Below are 16,219 nucleotides of genomic sequence, written 5' to 3' on the forward strand. Positions count from 1 at the left end.
TGCAGCAACTTTGAGGAGTCAGAGCATCAAATCCCCTTCCCTTCTCTCCCACCACCGCCAACTGAGCCGGGCTGAGCCCCGGGCCGTGTCACCCTCAGGCCTGTCACTGTACCTCCCTGAGCCTCAGTTTCTCCCTGAGGAACAAAGACAGTAATGCCTCCTTTTCCTCCCTCACAAATTGTTTTGAGTTCTCATCAGAATGTGCCGCAGCGGAGCTGCTGTGCGCCTCTGCGTGGTGACAACTAAACCCAACGAAAGGAAGGAGAAGCTGTGGTTCCCCGGGTGCTTCCAGCTGGGCTCTCTCTTACTAAAGAGGTGGCAAACCTCAGAGCGAGTCTCTGCCCGCTGCCCAGCAGGCCTTGGTGGGAACGGGGTTTCCAGGACGCCCCCGAGCGCCAGCATTCATTTTCCCTCGTTGAGTAGAGCAGTGCTTTGCAGCTGCCCCCCCATCACACTAAGCTCACGGGCGTCTCTGTTGGGGTGCTTTGTGTCAGTTTCTCTCTGGGCTTGGGCGCAGCGGTGACCTGGCACAGACCTGCCGCGGACCCGAGTTCCCAACGCACACAGCCCCGCGCCTTTGTACACGTCCTGGCACTGGCCACAAACAGGGTTTTGTCAGCAGTTTCCTGAGAAAGTTGTGTTCCATTCATCTCAGCTGAAAGGAACCCTCGATGACAAATGCCTCCCTCATTTAATTACAGAAACAGTCGGCAAACCCGTGGAAAAAGATTAAACTGAGCAGAGAAAAGAGCAAGCCTCGATCGTTTTCTCCCCCCATTGCATCTGGCCCGAGTTTCTCACCTAGGATTTAGCACCTAGGGCCGCTCTTGGTTGTACTTTCCATCTGAAAAATGGTTTATTTCTGCAGAAAAGTTAAACTCAGGGGCCCCAAACCAGGTAAAGAATGAATTGCATTTCGGCAAGAATTCATCAGTGGCTTGGAATTTAATAAAGATCCTCCAGTTGGGAGGTGTATTTACATTTCTCATCTAGGCTTATAGTATCTGCAGAGAGAACTGAGACACAGCGGCAATTATCTGAATAAATCAGATCAAATGAAACACACCCACACAAAACTAACAAACTCCTTAATCATTTTCCTTGATGGTTAGAGAGGGAAGCATAGAATTGCACAGTTACAAGGAACCTTTGGAATCTGTAGTCCAATCCATCATTTTCAGAGATGAGAAAAGCAGACGCCCTGAAGAACTGATTTTCCCTTGTTCTCGCAGTCACAGAGCCAGGGTTAAGCCTGGTTTCCCAGGTCCCCAGGGTGGCCTTGTGGTGGCCTCAGCTCTCCACTTCTCTCGGCATGTGGGCGCTTAATGTTACAGCTAGTCGCGGTTCAGAATGCAGACCCTGAACTCACAAAGGACTCCATGGCAGGCTGGAGCTTCCACAGAGCGGTGCTGATGGCTCTTTTCCCAACCCACTCTGCCGGTTAAGGGTGTGGCCCCCAGAATCTCACAGGCCCGCCATGGGAACTTGCTGTTCGAGAGACTCTGGGAGCCTTCGAATAAGCTGTCTTCTCCTGTGCTGCTGGGTCTCGGAGGAAGGAACCAGCCCTGGACCATTGCCCCGTCTCACCCGGGACGGACAACTCAGAGCTGGCTGAAGAACTGCACACGAGGTGAAAGGCCAGCTCTGTATTTCCATGCCAACCTTGCACAGCTGCGCCACCTTTCTGGGCCATCGTTTCTTCGGCTGTAAAACGGACGGTAATTCTTACTTCAGAGAGCCACGGGGCTCTGAGACTCACTGACCTTCTAGATGTTTGGAAGCGTCATTGATTATAAAGGATATGGAACTGGATTGATAAAATCCTACTAAACTTTGCCTCCTGGCGCTTCAAACCTTGCCTCATAAAATAACAATTGTCCTGAAAAACAATGGGTGGGCTTTCCCTCTCTCCCCATAGACTGAGTTAGAGACCCAGGGCCTTACCAATCAGAAAACTGGACAGCTACACCTCTATTCACAGGTGCTGATCTTTGAAGCAACCAAGATGCTTTTTTCTCTTCATTCTTGTCTATATTTCTAAATTCAGAGCTACAAATTCCTAAAAAGAGCTGGATAGGAAGAGGACAGGAGGACACTAGGAGTGCACTGCATTCTGGGAAGCAGAAACCTTGCAAGTAAAGTTCAATGAGCAAGAAAGACAATCCTTGGCAGCAGTGCATGATGGGAATTTAATGTACTGTGTTGCTCTGGAGTATCAGGTACTAAGGGTAAAGATGTCACCTCGTTAATGTAGAACAGCATAAGGTGAGAGTCTAGTGGACACCAAAAACTGCACTCAAATACTGTTTTCTAGTTTTCTGAGAAAAATGTTCAATTATAATGTACATAGACAGGAAACAGGGCCAAGGGCAATCCACATATTGTGTCTTTTGATAAACCATGTCTGAAAAGACCTGCCTTGCTTTTGAGGATGAATACATTGAAAACACCTAATACTGAGCCTTTGAAAAGTACTGCAAATATAATCAAAGTGCATACCACCCAGAAGAAGCAGAGGAAGAGACCACCTCTGAAAATGATCTACTGTGGAGTAAAGAAGAAAATTTTGGAAGGACGTTGGCCATTCTCAATCATATGCAGAAAAAACATGGTCTCTATGAAATAGCCTGAGATAAGAGGATGGGACGAAAAGGGATGTGATCATAAGAAATTCCTAGGAAACTGAAAATGTCAATAACATAATAAAAACATGTCAGGGACAATAAAGCTTCAAATCGAGGCTGCTGAAAAGCCAATCAGCAAACTCACAGAACAAAGAACATGAATGACTAACTTGTTAATGTGCAGCTACTCAACCTCATTGCAGTCAAGGGCTGCCACCTCATCCCTGAAAGATTAGCAAAAAGGAGAAAGTCAGGTAATACCAAATACTGGCCAGGGTGTGCAGAAATGAGAAGCCTTGTGCCCTGCTGCTGGGACTATGGGTGATCCCGCCACCTTACCAGACATTAGTGAAACTGGATATGCACATGCCCTATAATAAAAGAGACGGAATAGATTGAGATGCTCTTGTGGAATGCAGAGGAGAAGGACCAAGAGATGAAAGCATGGAAGAAAATATGACAGATATGGAATTGGAGAATGAAAAGACAACACACAGAAAATCAAGCATTCGGGAGGGGAGACAAGAATATATATGAATAAAATAAATATAATATTATATATAATACTATATAAATATATAGTGGGAGTGGGTGCCACACCCAGATCTATCTTGGCAAGTTTTTCGAATTCTAAGAATAAAGAAAAAAATTCTTCAGGCATCCAGGCAGAGACAACCAGACACCTAAAAGTGAACAACAATCAAATTAGCCCCAGATTTCTCCTCTGCATCACTTTGTAGTTTCAAAGGGGAAAAGTGTTAGCCCAAGAATTTTATACCCAGCTAAATTCTACCATGTGTCAAGGCAGCAGAGGGTTAGCAAGTTTTTGGCCACTTGCCCTTCAGAATCTAAAGCTACTCCAGCATGTTGAGACAAGAAGCAAGATTAATATATCCAGAATGGAGAAGAGTAGATAATTAGTCTGAGTACCAAAGGCAAGAGAAAGGAAGCATTAAAAAAAGAGTAAGACTGCCAAAAAGACGAGAAATGGAAAACCAAGTATTTATTACAGCAACGAGCACATACATTTTAAAATCCATTCATGTGCTCTTTTCAAGAAATGTACTTAAAGACAATCTTAATAGAAGACAAATAAAAGGAGGATCAGAGCTGTGGCAGGCAATTTCAAGCAAAAATAAAGTACAGGTTTCAATATTAATATCGAGCAAGAAATTAATTCAATATTGCTATCAAGCAAGATATAAAATGAACAGAAATAAAATGACAAAGGGGTTTATTTTACCTTGATAAATGTTTTAATCCTCAATTCACTCAATGATTATCTGTTAAGTGCCCGCTATTTGCACTGGGCAAGGAATACATTGCTGAAATTATATACGCTAGGTATACATTGCTGAAAAAGAAAGATATAATTCTAATGAACATTTATGCTCAAAATAACATAAAACCAAAGCATATAAAGCAAAAACCCTTGAAATACATGGAGAAATTGTCAGAGAGGATAGAGAAAAATTTAACCCCTCAAGCTTTGATAGATCGAGTAAACAGAAATACAAAGCACATGATTATAATGTAATTAGTTTGATTATATCTCTTAGGCATAAGAAGTCTGATAAAGAATTTTCTAGCTTACAACTTGAGACTGCATCTTCTTTTCCAGCCACCATGTGACTTTTTACAAAAATTTATTGTATGATAGGCCACAAGGAAAATCTCAATAAATTCCAAAAGCAGGCACTGTACATGCCAAATTCTCAAACAATGCAATAAAACTGGAAATGATAGCAAAACCATAAAATAAATTTAAACATATTCTTTGAAATAAATTCTTGGTTAGGGATTAAGTTGGAGCCTCAAACACAGTCTGTTTAGAAATGAACTTGGTTGTGCGAAATAAGGCAGGAGAGCCCAGATGGGTTGGGTCTTCCACTTAGGGTACTAATGCTACAGGCCTGGTGTCCCCAGATGCTGAGTGATGGTGCTGGGGAGCAAGGCCTGGCACGCACGTAGGAGGCAGGTGGGCAGTGGTCAAGGGGAGAAAGAGCAGTGGTGTTAGAGCCCTCTGGACCTGATTCGAGGCCTGCCTCTACCTCCTGTTGGCTATGGCGGCTATCTCGATACCTCCCCATTTCTGGGCCTCAGTCTGCTTATTCAGAACTAGGGGTGTTCAACTGTGTTAGTGGTTCTGAACCTCACTGGGCATTATAATCACCTGGAAAGTTTTTAAATAATACTGATGCCTGGGCTCGATGCCCAGAGATCCTGATTCCATTGGTTTGGAGTGGGACCTAGTCAACAATATTTTTAAAAATCTCCCCAAGTGACTCTAGTGTGCAGCCGGGGTGGAGAAGCCCAGAGCGAGATGCTTTCTCAGGTTCCTCCAGTTCAGCAGCGCCACGAGGCCCCTGCAGTCCTTGCCCAGGAAAGAAAGTTTTAGGAGGCTAAAGCCAGAGGAACAGCCAAGCAACGCAATCTAATCAAAGCGTGCATGACCTCAAATGATGCTGAAAAGGCCACTGCCAGTTAATATTTTGTACCCAAGATGATTTAGCCCCAAGGCATATATTGTACTCCAAGCCCGTTGTAAACACAATGGGCCATTTATTCACTGAACAGTGACCACCGTAATTACCTACAGGGCAAACATATGAGGTTGTTCGGGCAGCAGTTAATTGTGGACCTGGGACTAATGGGGCAATAACGGAAAGTATGAACCAGAGTGTGACTCAGAAAGCACATCAGAAGACTAATATTTTCCAAATTGTATTAGATAAGCATTTGGGGGGATGCGATGGCACATGTGCATCCCGAGCCCTGAAATAGTTGCTCCCGACATGTCTAACAGCTCCTTCTTGCACTGGGGACTGGAGGAGGCTTGAAGTGTTGCTTTCATCCTGCAAGAAGGATCACGGACACTAGGTGGAGGGGACTGTCAGGAGCGTCTATTTCTTGCGCTCACTGTGGGGCCTGAATCTCACCTGCAGGCAGGCGTGCCGACCTCGTGTGGCCTGATGGATCTGACGAAGCCATGGATCCTTTTTTGGAAAAATGTACGTCTGTATGCACAGAGACGCCCACACAAGCTTCTTCGTACAGTTTTCGGGGAGTTCACAGTCACCTTGAAGCCACTCTGTGTTCTTGTTAGGTCACGGTCCAGCCTCCATTTGCACACCTCCAGACACAGGGATCTCACTACTTCTGATGCAGGCCTTCCACGGGTGGACAACTCTGAATGTGAGGGTTCCTCACTGTGTCCAGCTGAGATTTTGCTCTCTGTAGGTTCTTCCCTTTGGTCCTTATTCTACCCAGAATTTTGTTTAACAGCCATTCTACCGGTGACCTTTACCAGACTTGGGATGACGTCCCTGTCTCTGTGGGGATCTTAGAAATTGGATCCTATAGGTGCTTTCTAGCTTCAGGTGACAGCTGACGGGCTACTGTGTGTTCAACTATTACAGATGGGACCTGCTGAGGCTGCTGATGGACGCAGGCTGTCTCCCTTATGAGCCAGACCAGGAAAAGGGACAAGACTGCCACTGCCCCGCTCTCCCAAAGTCTTGGGGGGAAAGAAGGAGTGTTTTCTCAGGTGACAGGAGAGGCAGCAGAGCCTCCTTAGCAGGGGCCTGCGGGTACCAGGATGGTACTTCCCTGGATGCTGAAACTGGACTCTGGGATGTGTTAGATCTTTAGTTGCTACAGGGACAGCAAGGGTTTGGGGAAAAAGCTGGTGGCAGCAAAGAGTGAGCTTCCTTCAGCCATGCGCTCTCTGCATCAAAGATTTAAATGAAACAAAAGAAGGAAGGAAAGAAAGAATGAAGGGAGGGAGGGAGAGAGGAACGGAGGGGGGGGGGGCGGGAATGACAGACAGATGAGAAGAAACCACAGAGGGATCCTTTTATAACCTCAGAGTGGGAAAGGCCTTTCTAAATATGACACAAAACCTTGAAGACATAAGAGAAAAAAATTGATAAATTCAACCACATTAAAAAAAATCTTCTCTATGGCAAAATACACTATAAGAAACATCAAAAGAAAAAGTACAAACTAGGGGAAAAATTAGCAATTTATATTACAAAGGGCTAATTTCCTTAATATCAAGACCACTTCTACCAAGTGATAAAAAAGGCTACAAGTCAAATTGGAAAACAGGCAAAGCACGTGAACAGTTTCCAGAGAGAAACTGCAGATGGCTCTTAAACCTAGGAAGAGGTGCTCAAACTCGCTCAGAATAAGGTAAATGCAAATTAGAACTACAGGCTACTGTTTTCCCACCATCACACTGCAAAGATCAAAAAGTGTGCTAACCTCTTTCTGGGGACAAGGCTGAGGGGAAGGGAGAGCAGAGATCAGAGGAAATGTCATGGAAGAGGTGACATTTAAGCTGGGCCTTGTAGGGCAGATAATTCGAATTCAATTTAACAACTCACTGGCACTTAAAAGAAAAAGAGGAAATGATGAAGGGAAAGATGGACAGATTTGACTACTGAGTGTAAATTAAAATACACACACACAAAATATAAGAGCAAACCATCTGGGGTGTTGGCGGCAGCGGTGATGGCCTGCGTTTGAACGCCATCCATGTAGACGTCTTCATTAAACTCAGCAAGAGAAGCATCAGAATCCCACTCAAAAATCAACAAAAGGCATGAGAAAGCAATTTCTAAAACAGGACGGACTGCTGGTTAACAACCGCGTGGAAAGGGTTCCACATCAAACATAACCAATGCAATATGACTCAGGTTTTCAGTGATAAATCATTATGAAATTAGATAGGAAAATGTTTTATTTCCCTCTGTTGACAAAAATGTGGTGAACTTGGCCCTCTAATTATACCTGGCTAGTGGGTGTATAAATTGATACAATCCTTTTTGGAAATAATTCTCAAGTTTTTAAAAGCTCACATCCTTTATCTGGGAAATTTTCTATCACAGACTATCCTACAGAAATAGCCTGAAACAGAGAGAAAAAAAATGCTGTGCACAAGGATGCTTGTGGACGAATATGACAATAATGACAAATTAGAAACAGTCTAAATGCCCCCAAATTAGAGATGATTCAGTAAATTATGATATGTTCATATTCTGGAATATTATGCAGCTATTAAAATGCTTACAAGGAGTTTTTAACAGGATGGTTGAACGCTTGTGGGGGGGCGGAACAGTTCAATTGTGTATGTAGAATGATCTCAAGAACCTTTTTTAAAAAAATTGCTGTGCACAAAGAACCAGAAATAGAATACAACATTAATAGTGGTTCTTTGGGGAGGGGTACATTGTTGGCCCATTTTTTCCCTCTTTCTCCTTGTGCATTTTTTTAAATCCTTCTCTTCAATTATAACATATTACTTTTTACGATGAAAAGCCTTAAAAAAACACCTTGCCCCGTGTGTTTCTGCCCCGAGTCAGAACTGAAGGTCTCTCTTCCGCTCGGAAGGACCCAGGGCTCAGCCGTGCGGCCCGCCAGTGAAAGCGTGTCTCTCTTCTGTTTTCCAGCTCTCGTTTGCTGCGACCACACCTGTCCTGGCTGATAAGAAAAAGTACCCTTATTTCTTTCGGACGGTGCCGTCGGACAACGCGGTGAACCCCGCCATCCTGAAGCTGCTGAAACACTACCGCTGGAAGCGAGTGGGCACGCTGACGCAGGACGTGCAGAGGTTCTCCGAGGTGTGTCCCCGGGGCCGTCCTCACCCGCCTGCTGGCTGCGGGCGTCTCCGGGCACCGGGCTGTCGGGCTTGATCGGGGCTGGGGAATGTCGCGGGGCTCTGAAGCCTGCTTTTATTAGCAGGAGCAAAGCCCTTTTGCCATGGACAAAATAGGGCTAGGGGCGGAGGAATTCGACTGTGCGTGGGGCGGGCGACACCCTCCACCGCGGATGGCTCAGGAGGGAACCCCTCCCTTTCCGCTAAACGGTGTGGCTTGTCCTGTCGCTGCCCTGTAGCTTTGTTGTCGCCGAGGCTGCAGTGAGCGTCTAAAATCGTGATGTGGAGCCCGCAGCGCTTGTGCTGCGAGGAGAGTTCTGGGGGGAGCCGCGCTAGGAACGCAGACTCCAGTGTACCCGTGGATGGGGTGGGGTTTGTTTGTTTGTTTTAATTGCTTACAAACATCATACATGGTGATTTCAGGTTTTTGTTTTTTGTTTTTTTTGTAAAAAAGAATGCCAAAATTTATACAGTAGAGAAGTGAAAGGGAGGCTTTACCCGCATTCTCTCCCATGACCCCTGCTTTCAGCGTAGTGTTCATGTGCCCAGAGCTTTTTCAATTTATTTGTTTAAACCCAAATGACTTCATACTATAGATTTGGCTTTTTTCAATTTACAACAGGTCTTAGAGCTTTTGACTGGCCGCGTTCTCATTAGTGGGCCACAGTGTTCTGTCAGATGGAGAGATGGTAATTTCTTGAACCAGCCCCCCATGGGTGTTCGCAGCCTTTTGATATGACAGCCAACGCCTTCCTGCCTCAGTGTGCATCTTTGTAGTAGATTTCTGGAAGTGGAATGACTGGGTCATTTAAAATAGAGAAACTGACCTCCAGAAAGGCTGTCCTAATTTCTGGTTCCACCAATGGCATTTGAAAAGTCCATTTCCACACATCCCTACTACAATGGATATTACCAAATGTTTAAAGTTTTCCCCACTCGGATGCGTGCAAAATGGTCTCGTCTTTTGCCCTGCTCTCCTTATGGCTCCTACTTTCCTCTCTCCTCCCACGTGTGCGCTTGACACCTGGAGCCTCCCAACAAGGCCAGACATTCCAGGTGTGCGCAGCAGCCCAAGAGGAAACACCTGTGAGCGTGTGGGGAGGCGACGTGGAGGCAGCTGTGGAGCTCAGAGCGAGGAGTCAGAGGACGAGCCCCTCCGGGCAGAGCAGAGCCAGTGGCAAGGAAGGCGGGCCAGAGCAGGGCTGGGAGTCACACCCAGTTCCACTCCAGCTCTGAGCTCACCTTCCTGCCGCTCTGCCCCGGCTCTCCTATGGGGAGGAGAGGCCATTCAATGCGTTGGCTGTGCGACCTTGGAGAAATCGCCTCACTTCTCTGAGCTGTGGTTTCCGCCCCTGTAAAATGGGGACAATAACCCTTCCCATGCCTTTCCCGCAGGGTTCTTGCCAAAATCAAATGAGTCATGGACTTGAAAGAGCTTTGTAAACTGTGAAGTTCACGCAGAGAGGGATGTTTTCAGAGGTGCTTGAAAAGCTGAAGTGTTTGGCCCCACCGTCTGTGGTTATCCAAGCGAGGCGAGCTCTTCCAGGCAGGCCTGGTCCTCATCTTCCCACCCCTCTGTCCCTCAGCCCCCAGGGAGAGGCACAAAGGGCGCTTGACCCCTGGTGGGAGTGACTCATTGCCAAACGCTGAAGAGGCTTTTGCGGGAAGATTGCCCTTTATACAGCAGCAACCAGTGTTCTAAGATGAGTGTCGCACAGGTTGATGGGGCGGGTGGGGAGGGCCAGTCCTGCGGCCCCATTAACAGCGAACTCTGCTGTGGTGTCTTTGCTGTCAGAGCCTGAAGGGCCCTTGAGACCCCTCGTCCAACCTCCACATTGTACAGAAGGGGAATCTGAGACCCAGAGAGGGGAAGGAACAAAGTTAGGGTTTCAGAGTTCCTCGGTCTGAAGTCATAAAAGATTGTTCACAGAAAAGTCAGGACTGACTCCTGGTGTCTGACTCCCAGTCCAGACTTGCCATGGCTCCCTCTTTCCCTCCATCACTTCCTGTGGTCACATGGGAGTTGCCTGCGTGTGGCCTCAGAGGTTTGAAAACCTGAAAGCCTTGGTCTACAGAGGATGAATGACCAGCCCTGACTTGGCTGGGTGCTTATAGGTCCCCACTCTCACAGCCAGTTGCCCTGTAGGGAGGGCCTATGGTTCCCATCTTACAGATGAGGAAACTGAGGCTCGCAGAGTGTGGCTGGCCTCCTGCCAGGGCACTGCCTCTGAGGAGCCCAGCCGACGCTGGAAGCCCGCCCTCTGACTGTTGGCCGGTGTTTTCTCCGCTGCACCATCCTCGCCAGTCAGGTATCGACAGTCGGGTACCACATCTCCCGCACAGCTGCCTCGGGGCCCTGGGCTGCCTTTCAGGGCTTCTCAGTGGGAAACCTCTTTTCTGGGGACAGGATCTTGCTTGGTGGCACTGCTGGCAAGAATGCCTCTTGATTGAAGTCTCTCAGCCCAGCTGACTCCTCTCCGTGCCCAAGGGCTTCAGTGTGCCTCTCGCGATGTCTGGGCTGCGTCGCTGGAGCGCAGGCCCTGGAAGCTCGCCAGGGGCTAACAGCTTTCGGGAGTGCAGAGGAAACTGGATTCCTTTTATGAAACTGGTCGATCAGCAGCGTCAAGCACTTCTGTTCCGCACTGGTGCACTGGAAGGAATGTCAAATGAAAGGAGTCCTGGAGTTGGAGGGGGCTGGGGGAAAACCTTCGTCCCCTGAGCTGCTTACATTAGGACTGAGTGGTGGAGGGCTGAGGGCCAGCCCACCTTGGGACCAGTTGCTCCTTCGAGCCCCCCATGGCTGAGATTCAAGGCTGGTGCCTGGTAACCCAGAAGCTGCTCCAGACTTGGATCAGCTGTGCCATCTCCAGGCCCAGCTGTGCCAGGCAGTGGCTGTGTGACCCCAGCCATCCACTTCACCTCGTTGACTTGCATGTATCAGATCCAGAGCTGCTGCTAGGACAAGCAAGGGTCCACGGGAACACAGGGATGGAAAAGCTGGAGTGGGCTCAGCCCTGCCCTCTCTGGATCAAAGTTGTAAAGGAGACGACAGAAGAAGGACTTGGCACCAGATGGGCTGACCTCTAAGCTCAGCTTGGCCACGCTGTGGCTGTGTGGCCCCAGGCAGTTCACTTCCCCTCAGTGAGGTCCTGGTTTCCCTCGTGTAAATGGGGATATTTACCCCACCTCAAAGGCACTGGGAGGTGAGAAGGCTAGAGGAGAAAACGGAAACGAAGACCTGTGCATGGCAGGTGCTCAGTAAACGAACATTCTCTGCACCGCTGTTCTGGGGACACACCCAGGAGTGCAGCACATACGTTCACTCAAAACGTAATAACATGGCCTGCGACATGCCGAAGGCTGTGGAGGGCGGAGAGGAATAGACATGGCCTCAGGTCAGTAGGTGTCTGGCCTCCTGCATTGGGTTCTCAACTCTGGCTGCTCATTAGAATCACTGGGGAAATATTTTTTTAGTAGAAAATATAATTGAAATACCCTAGGTTGTTTTTTTTTTTTTACTTTTCCTTTTTTCCCCACTTTAACAGCTTTATTGGGATATAATTTATATACCGTACAATTCATTCATTGTTAGTGTACATTTCATTATTGTTAGTAAATTTCTCTGGTTGTGGAGCCATCGCCGCAGTCCAGTGTTAGAACTCCCATCACTCTGAAGGCCTCCTGTGCGCCTTTGTAGCCAGCCCCACCCCCAGCCCCAGGTTCATCTGCTTGCTCTTGTTTTGCCCTTTCTGGAAATTTCTTATCAGTGGAATTATGTCCCATGTCCTTTTTTGTGTCTGGCTTCTTTTTGGCACAGTGTTTTTGCGTTTCGTCCGTGTGGCGTGTATCAGTGCTTTGTTTCTTATACAGCTGAGTAGTAGTCCCCTGTGTGCACAGGGTACATTTTAGAATCCCCTGGAGAGCTTTAAAAATCCTGATGCCCAGGCCACCCCCGAGGACAGTTCATGAGACGACCCGGCAGGGAACTTTGCAGGCCCTCCGGATGATTTGTGTGTGGCCAACGCTGATGTGCTCCGCGACTGGCTCAGCAATCAGGGTAGAAATGACACCTTCTCATAGTGGCAGCCCTCTGCTCAGAGTGGCCCCGGTCCCCATGGAGGCATGACTGCCCTCAGCAGGCCTGGTGACGGTGCAGCAGGCTGGAGGAGCCGGACGATGGCCTTGACCCAGCACCGGGGCTCCACCGGGTGGAAGACAAAGGTGGGGGCAGTGATGAAGATGGAGGGTCCTGCTGAGAGGGGGATCCATGGGGCCTGGGATGGAGAGGGCTGGGCAGGCAGGTGGCCTGTGCGCTTGGAGGAAGTGAAGCTCTGGCAGTCTCTGAGAAGCTTGAGGGTGTGGGGGTGAGGGAGCTGGAAGGAGGGGAGGCTGTAGTCAGAGCTGGAGGACGGATGGAGGGGCCAGGCCCTGGCTGGGTGTGGACAGCTAAAGCAGTTGGAGGTAGAGGTCACTGGAATTAGGGGCAAGAAAGTGAGAGGCTAGAGTGCCGAGTGACATCCACGTGGTCACTCCAGGCACGGAAGGGAGGCAGTGAGTGGGGGCCTGGGTGGACCAGCAGACGGCAACAGGGTACTCGGGCCTCTCCCTGCTGTTCCAGGCCCCATGGTCTACTAAACTGTCATCACCAAGTTATTCTTCTGGTTCCCAACTCGTGATGCAACTAGCCAGCTAAGGACCCTTGGACAAGTTACCCAGTCTCTCTGGGCCTCAGTTTCCCCTTCTGTAAGATAAGGGAGTTGGGCCAGTTGACCTCTAAGAGCCCTCCTCACTCACAGAATTTGTGATGAGGGTTTAGGGAGATTTAGTCACTGACCCCAATTCTGCCATTCCCGGAGGTGTGGCCATGAGTATTACTTAGGCTCTTTGCGCCTCAGTTTCTTCATCCTGAAAATGAGGTTAATAATAGTATTAACTCTTAGGGTAGGGTGAGGGTTAGATGTGTTCAGGAACTTACAGTGCTAAGAGAAGGGCCTGGCTCGTGAGGAGCACCATGCGAGGCGTGGCTGTCATTCTTACTGTCATCTGGAATCTGGTTCCCTAGCCCGTGGCTGGCCGCCATTCAGGAGCCCGGCTGTGAGGCTGGGTTTCATATCCACCACGAGTACGGCTCCCCTCCCTCTAAGCAGGCACAGAGACTCCCTGCCCAGTCGCTGGTCCCCAGTGATCTCGGGGTTCTGAGGCTGACCTTTCCATACCAGAGGCCACCCCCAAGTGGCGGGACCCACCGAGGCCCTTGATGTGTCCGAGACCAAAAGGGCACCATCTGCAGAGCCTCCTGTCAGAGCCCTGCCCTCTCGGCCTCTGCGGCCCTGCCTGCCCTTTGAAGCCTTCCCTGCCTGCCAGGTCGCCATCTGCCCCACCAAAGGGGTCTCTGGTCACCTCCTCCAGAGTAACCACTTATCGTTATGGAAGGCAGCCCGGGGAACACTCCTGCAGGGCGGGGGACCTCGTGCTTGTATCTAATCCAGGAGCCGACCGTATTAGTCATCAGCCCTTCCCTGCTGCTCTGGGCAGGAATGAGCTCCTCGCACGGCTCAAGAGACCCTTCACCGTCCCCTGTGTCCTCCTCCTCTATCTCAACTTCGGTTATTTCCCTCTTTGGTCCAGCCACACCTCCACTCTGGCTTCTCTCTGCGGGATGTCCTCCCCCTCACCTGGCTCGACCTTCCTCCCCTGGAGGAGGCTGGAGCAGGAGTGGTGTCTCTGGGCTCCTTCCCCTCCGGCCTGTCCCTGTACCAGCTCCTTGCACAATGCAGTGTAATACACCATCTGCTTCCTCATCCATCACCACCGCCACTGGACTGGAGAGCCCCTGTGGACCAGAGCCATGCAGACTTCCCGGTCCCCTGACCCTGCCTGCCACCTGGCAAGAGTGTGCAGTAAGGATTTCAGCAAATGCATCTCTGTTCATTAGGCCAGGTTCTTAGGGGCAAGTGCAATGATTTCCCCTCTGTTGCCCTTAGTCTGCCTGCACCTGGGGTGGTGAGGGGGTGTGGGAAGGGTGCAAAGAAATCCCAGCCCCTATCCTGAGTCACAGGGCCATCAGAAGAAGGGAGGAGCTGGCAGAGTCAGCGAGCCACACTCCCACAGGACTCAGTGCAGACCATGCTGGCGTTTCTTAACTGGGTCTTTTTTTGGATGTGACATTGTTTGTTGATGGAGTTTCTTCTAGAAATCTCAGTGGAAAGGTCTGGGCTGGCCTCCGGAACCAGCAGGGACCAGGGCCCTGCCACGTGGCTGCTTCTGTGTGCGTTGTGTTGGGCGTTGGGAATGCACGCAGTGTAGTTTTGCACCTAGGGGTTTTTCTTTGGCTTCGTGATCCTGGGATGTTTGTTCTGAGTTGTCAACACTTCAGAATCCTCTCTTCCCAGGATCAGGTGACCCCGTCCTGTAGAGCAGTATTTCTCAAAGTGTGGTCCTCCATCTGTGTCGTCACCTGGGAACTTGTTAGAAGGAAGATTTGAGGGCTCCGCCCAGACCCCCTGAGTCAGACCCTCTGGGGTGGCCAGCATGCTGGAGTTTGAGAACCCCTGTGGTGGAGGAGTGGGCAGCCTCCAGCTGAGGCCACTGTGCACCTGGGCCCACTTCCTCTGAGAAGGGCAGGGCCCCCGAGGGTCTGTCCTTGGCTTCCCTCCAGGCTGCAGGATCACCTGCGGCCCACAGATCCGCAGATCCTCCATCGTTAAGAGGCAGGAGGGCCTCCTGACAGATCAGATTCCAACCCTAATGGTCCTCCTGCCCCATCCCCAGCCCTAGCTTGTATCTGAAGAACTTGCTAATGCTTTCCAGCGATTGGCTGTCTGCCCTCCTCTCTCCTCCGCGCTCTCGCCTCCAGCTCTGGGAGAGACCGGCCTGTGCACCAGCCGTCAGGGACCACTCCGCGTCCCTCCTGCCCACGCCGTGGCGGCTCTTGGTGGCAGCCTCCTTGGCATTTGGGGGGGGTGTGGGGGGTGTTATGTTTGTGTGATATGATTTTTGCACAATTTTAAAAGTTGTATGTTTATGTTATTATGTACCAGGAGAAAAAAGATTGCTAGTCCATCAAAACTGCACTTCACCGACGTTGCTGTGTAGGATGGAAGCTTCATTTAAAAAGCGAGACTGTTTGAAGGGAAACGCCAAGCTGGCGAGCACATAGGTGGTGGATTTATGAGGTGAAATTGCCTCTGAGGGGTGCCGGAGGGACTGAAGTTTGGGGACCACTGGGGTGGATGCAGCCCACTTGGCTGCCTGTGCATTTAACGGAGCGGGGTGGGGAGGGGTGGCAGTAGCACCGACAATGGGCTTCTCCTTGAAGCCCTGGCCCAGTGCAGATATTCAGTGGGAGAGACTCAAGGTCAAGGTCAAGAATTGCCCCCATGGGCCTTCAGCCTTCTGAGGCTGAGGCTCCAGGGGGCAGACTTTAGGGTTCAAGCAACATTCGTTCCTTCATGTGGGTGCCCCCGGTGGAAAGGACAGCCTGCCAGCAGTTGCTCTGCCCTGCCCGTCCCTGCAGAGTGGGAAGACCCAACCTGGGTGAGAACTGTCCCTGGCCAGGGTCTGCAGTTCCCACAGCTCCTGCCCTCCTGGGGGCAGTGCTGCACATCTGGGAGCACATCCAGGGGTTTTGTGCAGTGGTGGCTGCGGTGGCTAAGCGTTCTGAAGAAAAGGCAGACCTCCAAGCTGATGCCTTGGTCTGGTTTAGAGCTTCCGCCCTCGGGAGAGACGGCCCACCCGCTGCTGCTTCCTCCACTCGGAACAGGGAGGAGAGGGCAGCCCGTGCGTGGTACACAGTGCGCGGGGCGGGAGGAAGACTAGGGGTCTTGCTGGTGGGCGCTTCCTCCCTGATGCTCCATGGCAGGTCCTCAGGGCCCAGCATCCTCCCACCACACACCCCAAACTCTTAAAAGAAAGGCAGGCGCTGCCCTGGGCCCTG

General features: G+C 50.1%; 1 protein-coding gene across 3 annotated transcripts in view; it reads left to right on the forward strand.

Moving 5' to 3' along the window:
* Positions 1-16,219, forward strand: part of GABBR2 (gamma-aminobutyric acid type B receptor subunit 2) — a 331,389-nt gene that overhangs the window by 125,585 nt on the left and 189,585 nt on the right. For all 3 annotated transcript variants that reach the window (XR_006533299.2, XM_014859716.3, XM_070519133.1), the window contains exon 3: positions 8,078-8,248. Coding sequence is in view for 2 of the 3 variants with exons in the window: in XM_014859716.3 (XP_014715202.3) it covers positions 8,078-8,248 (171 nt within the window). In the remaining variant the exon portion in view is untranslated. The remainder of the gene's footprint in view (positions 1-8,077; positions 8,249-16,219) is intronic.

Source organism: Equus asinus, chromosome 10, assembly GCF_041296235.1.
Source record: "Equus asinus isolate D_3611 breed Donkey chromosome 10, EquAss-T2T_v2, whole genome shotgun sequence".
NCBI classification, from domain to species: domain Eukaryota; kingdom Metazoa; phylum Chordata; class Mammalia; order Perissodactyla; family Equidae; genus Equus; species Equus asinus.